This window comes from Phocoena phocoena, chromosome 4 (genome assembly GCF_963924675.1).
Source record: "Phocoena phocoena chromosome 4, mPhoPho1.1, whole genome shotgun sequence".
Lineage (NCBI taxonomy): Eukaryota > Metazoa > Chordata > Mammalia > Artiodactyla > Phocoenidae > Phocoena > Phocoena phocoena.
In genome coordinates, this window is record NC_089222.1 from 85,981,527 (window position 1) to 85,994,801 (window position 13,275).

At 39.1% G+C, this 13,275-nt stretch overlaps 1 protein-coding gene across 1 annotated transcript in view; it reads left to right on the top strand.

Moving 5' to 3' along the window:
* CCDC191 (coiled-coil domain containing 191) overlaps positions 1-13,275 on the top strand; it is a 102,914-nt gene that overhangs the window by 58,952 nt on the left and 30,687 nt on the right. The window contains exons 10-13 of the mRNA XM_065875860.1: positions 2,675-3,120; positions 3,932-4,044; positions 6,819-6,901; positions 7,649-7,750. Coding sequence (XP_065731932.1) covers positions 2,675-3,120; positions 3,932-4,044; positions 6,819-6,901; positions 7,649-7,750 — 744 coding nt within the window. The remainder of the gene's footprint in view (positions 1-2,674; positions 3,121-3,931; positions 4,045-6,818; positions 6,902-7,648; positions 7,751-13,275) is intronic.

Consider the following 13,275-nt stretch of genomic DNA (forward strand, 5'->3'; position numbering starts at 1 on the left):
GTTAGTTTCAGGTGTACAGCAAAGTGATTTGGTTATACTTGTACATGTATTGATTCTTTTTCGAATTCTTTTCCCATTTAAGTTATTACAAAATATTGAGCAGAGTTCCCTGTGCTATGCAGTAGGTCCTTGTTGGTTATCTGTTTAAATATAGCATTGTGTTTATGTCAATCTCAAACTCCCAATCTATCCTTCCCCCAACCCTTCCCCTGCCACCTTCTACATAATGCCTTTAAGTATCAATACTTAACTCAAATGTGTGAAGTTAAATTGAACACTTGGATGATTCCCAGCCTTGCTTTTTATTGTGATTATCGTTATTACTGCCAGTAATTTAATTTAAGCTTAATTTAAGCTTAGTGTCTCCACAAAGGGGGATCATGAGGATGCTTATTTGGTCCCTTCCCCTAGGCAATTTATGTAACTTTATGTCAGTTAGATAATCTTGTTTCCATTGAGACCCAAGAGAATCTTATCGGTTCCACCCAATAGCTCTGTGGAACGTTTTACCTCACAAAGTTCCACTATTATCTTCAAACGGAAAATGTCAGCAGAAAGTCTTTTGTTACCTGCATAAAACAGAAAAATTACTAAATGTATATATAATTTAGACTCAAGAGAAATGTCTCCAGATCTCTGAAGTCAAGACAAAAGATTTTATCAAGAAAAGATAAAATTGTGAAAAATAGAGCATATTAAAATAAAAGGCTATAATAGACTCTATAGTTTACTGATAAATTCTGATCTTGTCCAGAGTATATAGTGTAACATGAACAAATGACAATATAAAATCTATAGTTAGATGTTCATTAATTGTGCCGTCACAGGAACGCATAAACCCATATCTTATACCTTGAAATTTTTTGAAATTATCAGTTAGCTAATAGGTGATTTTCTCTAATTGAGCCAGACTGTTCAGTCCTGTTCTGTTAAGTACAGTCTGTACCATTAAGATTTTCTTTCGTTCTCTTATTTTCACCTTAAAAAGTTACCATGATCCAAAAGAAATCTTGTTGCTGTACTCAAGGCTTTTACAGTCTTGCTGGGTTAATAATGTATCATTACCACAAAGTTTAAAAGGGCCTAAAACACAAACCCTGCTTGGCGCTAAATTGCTTAAGCAGGTGTTCTCATGAATAAATGTCCACTGACATCTCTGAAATAAAAGATATTTTTTTAAATATTTAACATTTCAGAGTTTCCATATATCACATCTTTCACTTTGGCTGAGTCTATGGAAAATATTTCCATCATTCTCAAAAATATCTTTGAGTTCCCAAATTTGGCGCCCTGTTAGAGCTAGAAGCTTCTAAGATAATAAGACAGTTCACAGTGCTTTTTTTCCTTACACCACTGCAGGTGACAGAATCAAAAACTGATCAGAGCTTAGAGCATGGAATCAAACTATTCTTGAAGAAACATTTTAACTGTGACATTATTTTAGCCAGGATAAATTTTTCTGATTAAGAATTCTGCATCTTTCCCATCTGTATAGAATTTGTAATTGAGTATGACACCTCAGTGTGTTAAATGAGATTTATGTGATAAAGCTTTGAAAACTATTAAGCCATATGCTGATACAAAATATTATTAGGTAGCATTATTCTTTTTTTTTTTTTTTTTTTTTTGCGGTACGCGGGCCTCTCACTGTTGTGGCCTCTCCCGTTGCGGAGCAACAGGCTCCGGACGCGCAGGCTCAGTGGCCATGGCTCACGGGCCCAGCCGCTCCGCGGCATGTGGGATCCTCCCACACCGGGGCACGAACCCGTGTCCCCTGCATCGGCAGGCGGACTCTCAACCACTGCGCCACCAGGGAAGCCCGCATTATTCTTATATAATGCAGATATTTGCCCAGTGATCGTGGGCTTGCAAATATTTCCCATAAATAAATTGTTTGGGAATAGCTGGATTAAAGCTGTATGCTTTAATCTAGGCCTTGATCCTGAAATAGACAAAAACCCTGTGATTAATTTACTGGTGGCAAGAGAGACATTGAAAGAGCTCTTATTAAAGAGCTTTTGTTAGGGAGGGTGGGAGGGAGGGAGACGCACGAGGGAAGAGATATGGGAACATATGTATATGTATAACTGATTCACGTTGTTATAAAGCAGAAACTAACACACCATTGTAAAGCAATTACACTCCAATAAAGATGTAAAAAATAAATAAAAAATAAAGAGCTATTGTTATTATTAAAGAGCTATTATTGATTTGTAAAGTTATTCCTTAGTTTTCAAACTTTCTTGAGAAACAGTATATACTTTGCCACAATATTTTTAATTTCCTGCAAAATTCAGGGTCAATTCATGCAGATTAAATTCCTGGAATATATATCTGGAGTAATCATGCCTAATTCACAAACAAACTATCCAAATTAGATATTTCTAAGAGCACATTTTTCCGATTCCACATATCCTGGCCATGGCAGTGGTTCGTACGATTGTACCCACTCTCCCACCAGCTTCTGTGGTGAGCAGCAGGGCACGTTCTAAGAGTGACTCTCGGAGCTAAGGCTGGTGGCTTCTGAGATGGTCAGGCCAGGAGCACAGGGCAGCTCTGGCTGGGGTACAGGGCAGTTGTGCCATTAAACAGAACAGTGCTGACCAGGTAGAGTTGGATCTCACCAGTACAGTCCTTTAAATAGCTGAGCTATCACACGTTCCTTCTCTCTCAGGCGGCTGCCGTCCCCTCTTTGTGGGAAAAGCCTCCCTTGGGGACCAATGGTTATGTGCCCAGCCCCCACCTAGGAAGACCAACAAAGGACATCTTGCAGGTTCCCCTCCAGAATGTCCCTCTGGATACATCTGACACTAAACCACACAAGGCCCTAGACGCTGAGCCCTCCCAACAGCCTGGCAACAAAGAGAAGCTCAGAACCAGCAGCCAGAGAGCAGAACCTATGTGCATGGGTCATTTCCATAACCGCCACATCTTCCAGCAACAGCTGATTGAAAAGCAGAAGAAGAAACTTCAGGAACAGCAGAAAACAATTCTGGAGCTGAGGGAAAACCAGCGGCTGGCAGAGGCTCGGCGGGCAGCAGGGCATGCTAACACACAGAGCTGCCTACTCTCAAACCCTGGAGAAGATGAACGAAAAAGAACCTGCCAGGTGCTTCCAAAGTATGTCCATTGTATCAGAGCACTCTTTGGACTCTTTATTTGGGGTTTTTTACTTTGTGATTGAAAGGCTCCTGAACTTTACCCAGCGTCCGGACTCTATAATTACTCCTTTTCTTTTACTGTGCACTAGCAAAGCAGAGAATCCCCGTGCATGGTGATTGGTATGTGACAGGTACCAAAACGTATGTAAGGCAAGTGGCTGCCTATAAGGATCCCGTTATATAGTTAGCATTTGTATGGTGGCTGCCTTTGTCTGAGGAGCTCTGTCTATACTATAGCAGTACTATACCAGTAAAAGAGAAAAATGCTTACTTGCTCTAACTCAATTTCTGGATTTCTGAGTATGTTTAGGGCTGACAACAAGGTCAGACAATATCAGGTCCAAATGGAGCAGCCCTTGGTTATGGCCAGTTACCTAGCTTAAGTCTGTAGTTGTTTGAGATAAAAGTAAACATCTTTGAGCCTAGAATTAGAGTCCAAATTTCTCAAAAGCTATTTAAGATGGTTTTAGACATGCTTGTGACATACTCAGTATGTGTGATAAATGGTAGGATAAGAAATGGGTGATGTGTTGATTTGAAGCACTGGGATGGGAATCAGAGCGCCTGACTCACATTGTAGACTCAGGCCAATCACTCGACCTTTCCACACCTCATTACACCAATTTATTGAATGGGTATAATAATACATAGTTATTTCAGAAAGTGAGGATTAATTAAAGTTTGTAAAAGGTGTTGAGTTCCTCAGATACAAGGGCTTTGAATGAAGCTGGTGATTGGTCTGAATTCTGTTCCTTTTTTTTTTCCCGCAGTTCACCTGTTGCTTCCCCTGGGACTGAAGGTAGTAGAAGTGACTCCCGAAGTTCTCTGTCTGGACCCAGAAGGAATCCAAGGCAGCTGATGGCACCCCATCCCATACTGAAAGGCAGGGCTGTCTTGGTGGGGCCTTGGTTGTGGTTATCTTTCCTCTTGGAATAGAATGTGTTGGGACTGAATCCTGGCAACTCTTGGGTTTTGAGACTCGGCAGAACCTAGTCAAAGTCTAAGATGGGTAGACACATGAGAAGTGGATACACCAGAGAACGCCACGACTTTTTCCTACCCTTTTTGCCAAACTTTCTAGTCTTCCTAGCCAATACAAAAACAAAAAACAAACAAACAAAACATTGCTAAAAGGTTTAAGCATTTTTCTGTAATTTGGATTGTGATTTTAGAAATGGGACAATTACACAAATAAAAAATTCCATGTAGCTGCTAAGAATAAACCTGATAAAGATCACCTGTCACTGTACTTTGTTAACATTAAAATATTGATCAGTTTACAGCAATCCACATCAAGTTATTACATCATTTTTTAATGGGTTGTGCCTTGATGATAGGCTTTTAGAATGAAATCCACAAACCAGACATTTAAAAAAACATTTTTTTTATTGAGGTATAGTTGTTTTACAATGTTGTATTAGTTTCTACTGTACAGTGGAGTGAAGAGTTCCCTGTGCTATACGGCAGGTTCTTATTAGTTACCTATTTTATACATATTAGTGTATATATGTCAATCCCAATCTCCCAATTCATCACACCCCCTGCCACTTTCCCCCCTTGGTGTCCATACATTTGTTCCCTACATCCATGTCTCTATTTCTGCCTTGGAAACCGGTTCATCTATACCATTTATCTAGATTCCACATATATGCATTGATATATATTTGTTTTTCTCTTTCTGACTTACTTCACTCTGTATGACAGTCTTTAGGTCCATCCACGTCTCTACAAATCAAACCAGACATTTTAATAACATTCTTGATGTGCATAGAAATCATTATTTAAACCAAACCATACTATGAGAACAGAAGTATTCCTTAGAACCCCCCAAGTGAATCTGCCAGTTGTTTTTACTCTGTACTTAGTCATGCACTGAACATATGTTTATATGAAGTGGTAGGCATTTTGACAATTACATTGTGGTTTGTAAATCTGATCTTTCATCTATGGTAAGATTGCTGCCCTAACAGGAAGTGATGTCACCTGAAGGACACTGTGCCTGAAGTCCATCCCTGTTAATGAAGAAATCAGCCATCTTTACATTGACTCTCTTCCAGGTCAGCAGTTTATGCCCTCTTTGTCCACCAGTGAGGATGCTCAGGAAATGCCCAGTTTGGTGTGATTATTTTTAAAAAATTATTATCCGATCAAAGACTTTGCATGTTTTAGAACACCTGGTTACTTTTCAAGTAGTCTTTAATGACTGGCTCTAGAAAAGATGGAAAAAGGCCATATTACCACAGACTCTGCCTCTCGGGGCTCTCTCACTTTAATCCTCTAGTCTATTTCTGCCCCCTTAAAGAGAGTCTCATTCCTGCCATCTGTGCCAACCCCACTATTCTTTTTCCAGCAAAGCAGACACTTAATATCTGTAAGAAATAGCCTGGCGAGATTTTTGTTTATTAATTCTTGAAACTTGGACTTAAATTTTCTTCTCTGTAGCATAGCACAAGGAACCGAAAGTAACCATTGGCTGACTTAGGTGAGCAGAACTTGATACTCTTCCCACCCATGCCCCCCTGCCTATGAAACCCCAACTGGTTACAGAGTCGTATTGTCAAGCCATCTTGCACATTTGCTTGTTTTGGATGGATATTTAATAGACTGTCAAGAACAGGAGTCTGACACTTGAATTCATTCAGATGCCAGTTCTTCAGATGCCTAGTACAATTCCATTTCCTGTCCATCTGGATATCCAGGCCTTAAAGCTAGTTTACAAATGTAATCATTATGACCCCAAACTTCAGTTTGTTTGTTGTCATTGTTGTTACATATACAGACATATGTATAGTGACTTAGGAAAAAGTAGCAAACTCAGTGGGATCTGAGGAGTGATTCTATTCTCAGAGTATTTGTTAGATGTAATTAAAGTTTTCTACATTCATTAAAAGAATTATCAGATTAAAATTCTGGTTTCTGGGTTTCACGTACTAAAAGTATCATCAAGACAGATTATCTTGTTTAAACCAGTGAACAGTTATTCTAATAGAAGTGTGAACAAAAACATAATTAATCTGCAAATTGTTCATCATTGCTGAGGATGGGATTGTAGGTCTTTAACTTGTAGGGCGTGTGTGTGTGTGTGTGTGTGTATACCTACAGTTTTTGTAATTATGTATATTTTTTTTAATTTTATTTGTTTGTTTGTTTATTTATTTTGGCTGCTTTGGTTCTTTGTTGCTGTGCACGGCTTTCTCTAGTTGCTGCGAGCGGGGGCTACTCTTCGTTGTGGTGCGTGGGCTTCTCATTGCGGTGGCTTCTCTTGTTGCAGGGCACGGGCTCCAGGTGCATGGGCTTCAGTAGTTGTGGCACGCGGGCTCAGTAGTTGTTGCTTGTGGGCTCTAGAGTGCAGGCTCAATAGTTGTGGCACACGGGCCAAGTTGCTCCACGGCATGTGGGATCTTCCCGGACCAGGGCTCGAACCTGTACATGCCCCCTGCATTGGCAGGCGGATTCTCAACCACTGCACCACCAGGGAAGCCCTGTAATTATATTTTTATATAAATTTTATGCACACACATATATTTCTGAGATTGTGAACATTCAACTTAAAAGAAAACTTTTAATAATAACACTAAATTTTACTATAAAATGGAGACATTTCTTTTGCAGCATTCCTTATATTTTTTATATTGGATCTGCATTACTATTTTCTAGCCATGGAAGAGAGAGCAGTTCAGCGAGCTGAACGTAGGCGGATCTTGGCAGAGAGGAAGAAAAAAAAAGAAGAGGAGAAACTGGTAATAAATCAAGAATGCAAAGTGAAGCAAGAAAAAGGATTTGTATAGGTCTTTATTAAAAGATGAAACCTAGCTTGTTTAAGACCGTTAAGGCAATAGTGTAACACCAACTTTGGATATGGCTTTTTGCCTCCCGGCCCGAACTCTGTGATAATTTTAGGAAAATGAAGGGAAAAAACATCAGCATCATTAGTATAGCAGGAAGGAAATATTATGAAAGTTGTTGGGAGCTGGCAACTTAGGAGATTTACACATAACCAAGACTAATGTGTTACAGGTAAATGTCCAACCTGATAAGTTTACAAAGGTGAGTAATTCTTCCAAAGTTTTGACCTGGACTGCCAGAAGTAAATTTTGTACCTACTAAGAAAAAATAAATAGTTCTAACAGCTTTGGGGTTTTTTGGTGAAATGGAAGAAAAATTTTTCTTACGCTATATATAATTTGGACTTAGTATTTCATAAATGAAAATAAGAACTAAAAACTAATCATTTTGTAATGAAAAGTTAATGGTCTTATTCATGCTTAGTCTCATCTTCCCAAGTAGAAGAGAATTCTTTTGGAGAAACATTTAGGTTACACTACTGACCACCTGCTGGTCAGGCTTTCTACTTTTAACACAAAGCGCAGGCTTCTTCCAGAGACTGGGCGAGCACTGTGGTAGATACTTGACTTTCCTCAACATAAAAGATCTTATTTCCACACAAATTGAGGGTTCTGATTTTTACAAATTCTAATCTTGATCAGGCCCAGTTAAAGGCCCAAGAGGAGGAGCGTCGGAAGAGGGAGGCAGAAGAAAAGGAGGCTCAGCTTGAGAAAAAACGAGAAGAGAAGAGACTGAAGAAAATGGTTAGTAGTTTCTATTTGGTCAGCCACCTGTCCTTTGAAGCCTGTTGTGTGCAATCCTGTGGTCCTGTGCACCTTCCCTCCGGAGAACTTGAGTCTAGAACACTCTTCTCTCGCCTCCACCCTTTCTCTACCTTATGTAATGAAAACTTATTCATTCCTCAGATCTTAACTCAACATGGTTAGCCTTTCCTGCCTTGTCCTACCCTCCTCTTTACCCAGAGTTAGCTTAGGTCCCCCTTTATAGACTCTGAGTATATCTTCTTCAAAGTACTACCAGGGCTTATAATTATGTATCTGTTTCTTGATTATCTTATTCATTTCTGTATCCCCAACTAAACCGTAATCTCCCTAAGAATAAAGGGAGCGCTCAGATGTTACTCACTATTGAACTGGCTAGTGGTAGAAATTCAGAAAATCTACTGAATGGATGAAAAATGAATGGACAAACAAACGAACAAATGGAAGAAAATACAGAAGAAGTAAGAGATAAAGCTCTTACTTTCAAGGTTATTAAATTCTAGTTGGAAAGATAAGGCCTAAAAATACACACCTGTCAGAGAGAATATAGTACAAGCATATGCTGTCCTGTGCCTCACAGACCAAAAGAGATCAAGAGAGTTATATGAACAGGGCCAGATCCATGAAGATTTTAGAGGAATCAGAAGTATTTTCACAGAAGAAGGATTTGAATTGGAAACTGTATTAGTCAGGGTTCTCCAGTGAAACACAACCAATAAGATATATGTATAGGAAGAGATTTATTATGAGGAACTGGCTCACAGGATTATGGAGGTGAGAAGTCCCAGGAGCTGCTGTCTGCAAGCTGAAGACCTAGGAAAGCTGGTAATTCCAGTAATTCCAGTCCAAGTCCAAAGGCCTGAAACCAGAGGAGCCAGTGGTATAAATCCCAGTTCAAGGGCAGGAGAAGACCAATATCCCAGCTCAACAGGCAGACAAGAAGCAAAAAACAGGCAAATTCCTCCCTCCTCTGCCTTTTTGTCCTCTTCAGGCCCTCAAAGGACTTGATAATGCCCACCCACATTTGGGAGGGCAGCCTGCTTTACTGAGTCAGCAGATTCAAAGGCTAATCTCGCCTGGAAACAGCCTCACAGACACACCCAGAAATGTTTAATCTGGGAACCCTGTGGAACAGTCAAGTTGACACATAAAATCATAAGTCCATGCCTTATCAACTTGGCACCCATAGACATCTCCCTAAACCATACCTAGTCTCCAAATAAACAACAAGATCATAATTCTGCCTAACATGATACAACTATCCTGCATACAACTGAACATGAACACCCCTTCCCCAGAAGAAGAGGTAAAGTCCTTGAGTGATGTTTATTCTTCTCCTTGCTAACCATGACACAAAGTCAATACATCTTATGTTACATGATTAGGGAATAAGAGTGGAAAGAAAACAAGATACATATACACACAAACATATTCATAGCAAAATAAGAAGGGAATACTCATGACCATTACAGTCTTCATTTCTGTAACCGGTCAAGTTGATGTAGCTGGTACTTATATTTACCTTCTTCCACTACCCACTCTATCCTTTGTCTTCAGCAAGCATCACTGCTAATCATGGGATGACCAGAACCTTCACTCCTGAAAGGTCTGGCCCATTAGTAGTCCAGCATGGATTGGGTTGTAGTTTTCCTTTCACCTTAATCACAGGGCATGGTAATACTAAGAGATCCCTAAGGGGTCTCCTATAGTCCAGGAATACTCTTCCTCACCTCCATTGTGGAGTAGTAGTCCCATTGCCCCTAGTAACCGGGGTCAGTCACCCCAGCCAGCACTTCCTTTTTTACCTGTTGATTCAGAGGCATGAGGTGCCCACAATGATTAGGTGGCATTCTTTCCAGTTCAGTGGAATCATTTTATGTCTCCTTGTGGAAGCATTTCCCCATTTGGAACCAAGACCTCTAGGCCAACAGAACATAAATTTGTGGGAAAAGAAGCAAAAATTTTGCTAGTTATAGTGGTGCCACTCCCACTTCCACCCCTTGCTTCCTGGACCCCGTGAATACTGGCTATGGGAGAAACAGTACCATGTACTGGATGCTGGTTCAGAGCATATTACAGACTTCCAGAGAACTAACCCCAGACCTACAAGGTACTGCCACCTAGCTGGTGTTGCAGCTGAGTCTTCATAAGGCCATTCCACCATTCTGGCAAGCCAGCTGCTTCAGGATGGTGGGATACATGATAAGACCAGTAAATTCCTTGCATATGGGCCCTTTGCTGTACTTTTGTTGTAAAGTGAGTTCCATGATCAGAAGCCATGCTGTGCGGAAATCATCATTGTGAACAAGGCATTCCGTAAATCCAGGGATGGTCTGTAAGTCCATGGATGGTAGTTTTGGCAGAAATATTACAGGGAGGAAAGGCATGTCCATATCCAGAGTAAGTGTCTATTCCAGTAAGAATAGAACATTGCCCTTTACATGATGGAAACAGTCCAATATAATCAGCCACCTGACAGCTGTCTGAGCCACCTGACAGCTGTCTGATCAGCCTGGAGAATGGGGCCGTATTGAAGACTCCGTGTTAGTTTCTCCTGCTGCTGGTAGATTGGGCACTCAGCATGGCCATAGCCAGTTGGCCTTGGTGAGGGGAAATCCATGTTTATAAGCCCATGTATATCCTCCATCCCTGCCGTCATGGCCACTTTGTTCATGAGCCCATTGGGCAATGACAGCAGTGGCTGGGGGAAGAGGCTGACTGGTATCCACATAATGGGTCATCTTGTCCATGGATCAAAAGGCATATATAATTCATCCTTTGCTAAATCAGCCAAAGAAATCTCCAGAAACAGCTCAGTTACGTCCCTTAAAAACTACCTGAGGGGGGCTTCCCTGGTGGCACAGTGGTTGAGAATCTGCCTGCTAATGCAGGGGACACGGGTTCAAGCCCTGGTCTGGGAAGATCCCACATGCCGCGGAGCAACTAGGCCCGTGAGCCACAACTACTGAGCCTGCGCGTCTGGAGCCTGTGCTCCGCAACAAGAGAGGCCGCGATAGTGAAGAGGCCCGCTCACCGCAATGAAGAGTGGCCCCCACTTGCCACAACTAGAGAAAGCCCTCACACAGAAACAAAGACCCAACACAGCCAAAAATAAATAAATAAATAAATAAATAAATAAATAAATAAATAAATAAATAAATAAATAAATAAATAAATAAATAAATAAATAAAATATTAAAAAAAAAAACTACCAGAGGGGTTCTAAGCGAACATTTCCCCAACATGTGTTCTGTGTAATCCTAGTAGTTCCTGAGATATTAAGTAGTTTTGAGAAAATACAAATTCTATGGTCAAAAAAATTTGGTAAATGCTGGTTAAAAAAATCAAGTTAAACAAGTTTCATTATTAGCTGCCTTCTCAGAACCTTTAACATCCTACCAGGTATTATGAGTCTCCAGAAGAGGGACAGTGTGCCAAGCAGTCACATATGGCTGACCAAAGAACCCTTTTTATAGAGCAGCCAGCAACATCTCATGAAGAACTGGGGGCATGCTACTGTAAAGAAGTGAGACCATTTAAAAAATACACAGTACAGAACATTTCTCCTCTTGTATCTGTTCATTGTAGAACACCGGAGAAATACAAAAAAGATGGGGGAAAATAATCTATGAGGTAACTACTCTTAATATCTTAGAATATTTACTTCTGTTCTTTTATCTCGATGCATCTCTCTCTTTTAATAATTAAGTTGATAATTTGTGTGTGTAGGTGTATATAGTTTTTAAGCTGCTTTTTTCATTTAGGACTTTATCATGAGTATTTTCACTTGTTATTCAGAATTCTTCAAAACCTTTTTATTTATATGCTGAAGGCCATTTTTAAAAAACAGCCTTTTTATTCTGAAATAATTTGTTTCTCTATTCTTCTGTTAATATTGCTTCCAGTTTTTAGCGATTATGAATAAAGCTGCTACAGACATTCACATGTAGGTTTTTGTTTAGACGTAAGTTTTAAATTCACTTAGGTAAATACCTAGAAGTGTGGTTCCTGGGTAGTATGCTAAGTCTATGTTTAACTTTTTAGGTAACTGCCAAATTCTCTTCCAAAGTCGCTGCATTGTTTTGCATACCTGCCAGAAAGTTCCTCTTGTTCCACATCCTTGTCAGCAATTGTTATTGTCCTTTTGTTTGTTGGTTTGTTTGTTTTTTGCATTTTAAGCATTCTAATAGGTGTGTCATGAGTGGTATCTCATTGTGGTGTTTATTTGCATTTTCCAAACAACAAATAATATTGAGCATCTTATTTGTTTACTTGCCTTCTAAATGTCTTATATGGTGAAGTGTCTGTTCAGATCTTTTTGACCCATTTTTCAATTGAGTTATTTTCTTATTGAGTTGTTATTTCTTATTGCTTATTATCTTATTATTTCTTACTGGGTTTTAAGAGTTCTTTATATATTCTGGACCAAGTCCTCTACTAGATACGTGACTGCAAATATTTTCTCCCAGTCTGTGGCTTGTATTTTAATTCACTTAACAGCGACTTTCACAGAGGAAAAGTTTTAATTTTGATAAAGTCCAATTTATTGATTTTTTTTTCTTTCACTGGATGAGCTTTTAGTATTGTATGCAAAAACTAATCTCCAAATCCAAGGTCACTCAGATTTTCTCTTATATTTTCTTCAAGAAGTTTTATAGTTTTATGTTTTACATTTAGATCTGTTGTCCATTTGGAGATAATTTTTGCATAAGGTGTAAAGTATATAGACATCCATTTGTTTTGCATATAGACATCCATTTGTTCCAGTATCATTTGTTGAGAAGGCTCTCTTTTCTCCATTGAATTACATTTATACTTTTGTCAAAAATCAGTTGACTGCATTTATGTGGGACTATTTCTGGGCTCTATTCTGTTCTGTTCATCTTTATGTGTAGTCCTTTGCCAGTACCACATTATCTTTGATTGCTGTAGCTTTATAGTAAATCTTTCAGTCTCACAATGTGAATTTTTCCACTTTATTCTTCTTTTTCAGAATGTTTTGGTTATTCTAGTTTCTTGTTCTTTCTATGTAAATTGGCAATCTTGTCAATTTGTATAAAAAAGCTTGCTACATTTGGGACCGTATTGAGATTGATTGGGATCATATTGAATGTAGATCAAATCAGGAGAGTTGACATTTTAACAACATTGGGTCTTTAATTTGTGAACATGATATAGCTCTCCGTTTATTTAGATCTTTGATTTGTTTATGAGTATTTTATAGCTTTCCACATATCTTATATATTTTTTGTTAGATTTATACCTAAGTACTTATTTTTGTGGTGCTATTGCAAATGACATCTTTTTAAAATTTCAGATTCCATTTATTCATTGCTAGTAGGTAGGAACACAATTCATTTTTGTATGTTGACCTTGTATCTTGCAACCTTGCTAAACTCACTTATTCATTCTAGGAAGTTTTTTGGTAGATTTTTTGGGGGGGATTTTCTACATACCACCATATTGTCTGCCAATAAAGGCAGTTTATTTCTTCCTTTCCAATCTGT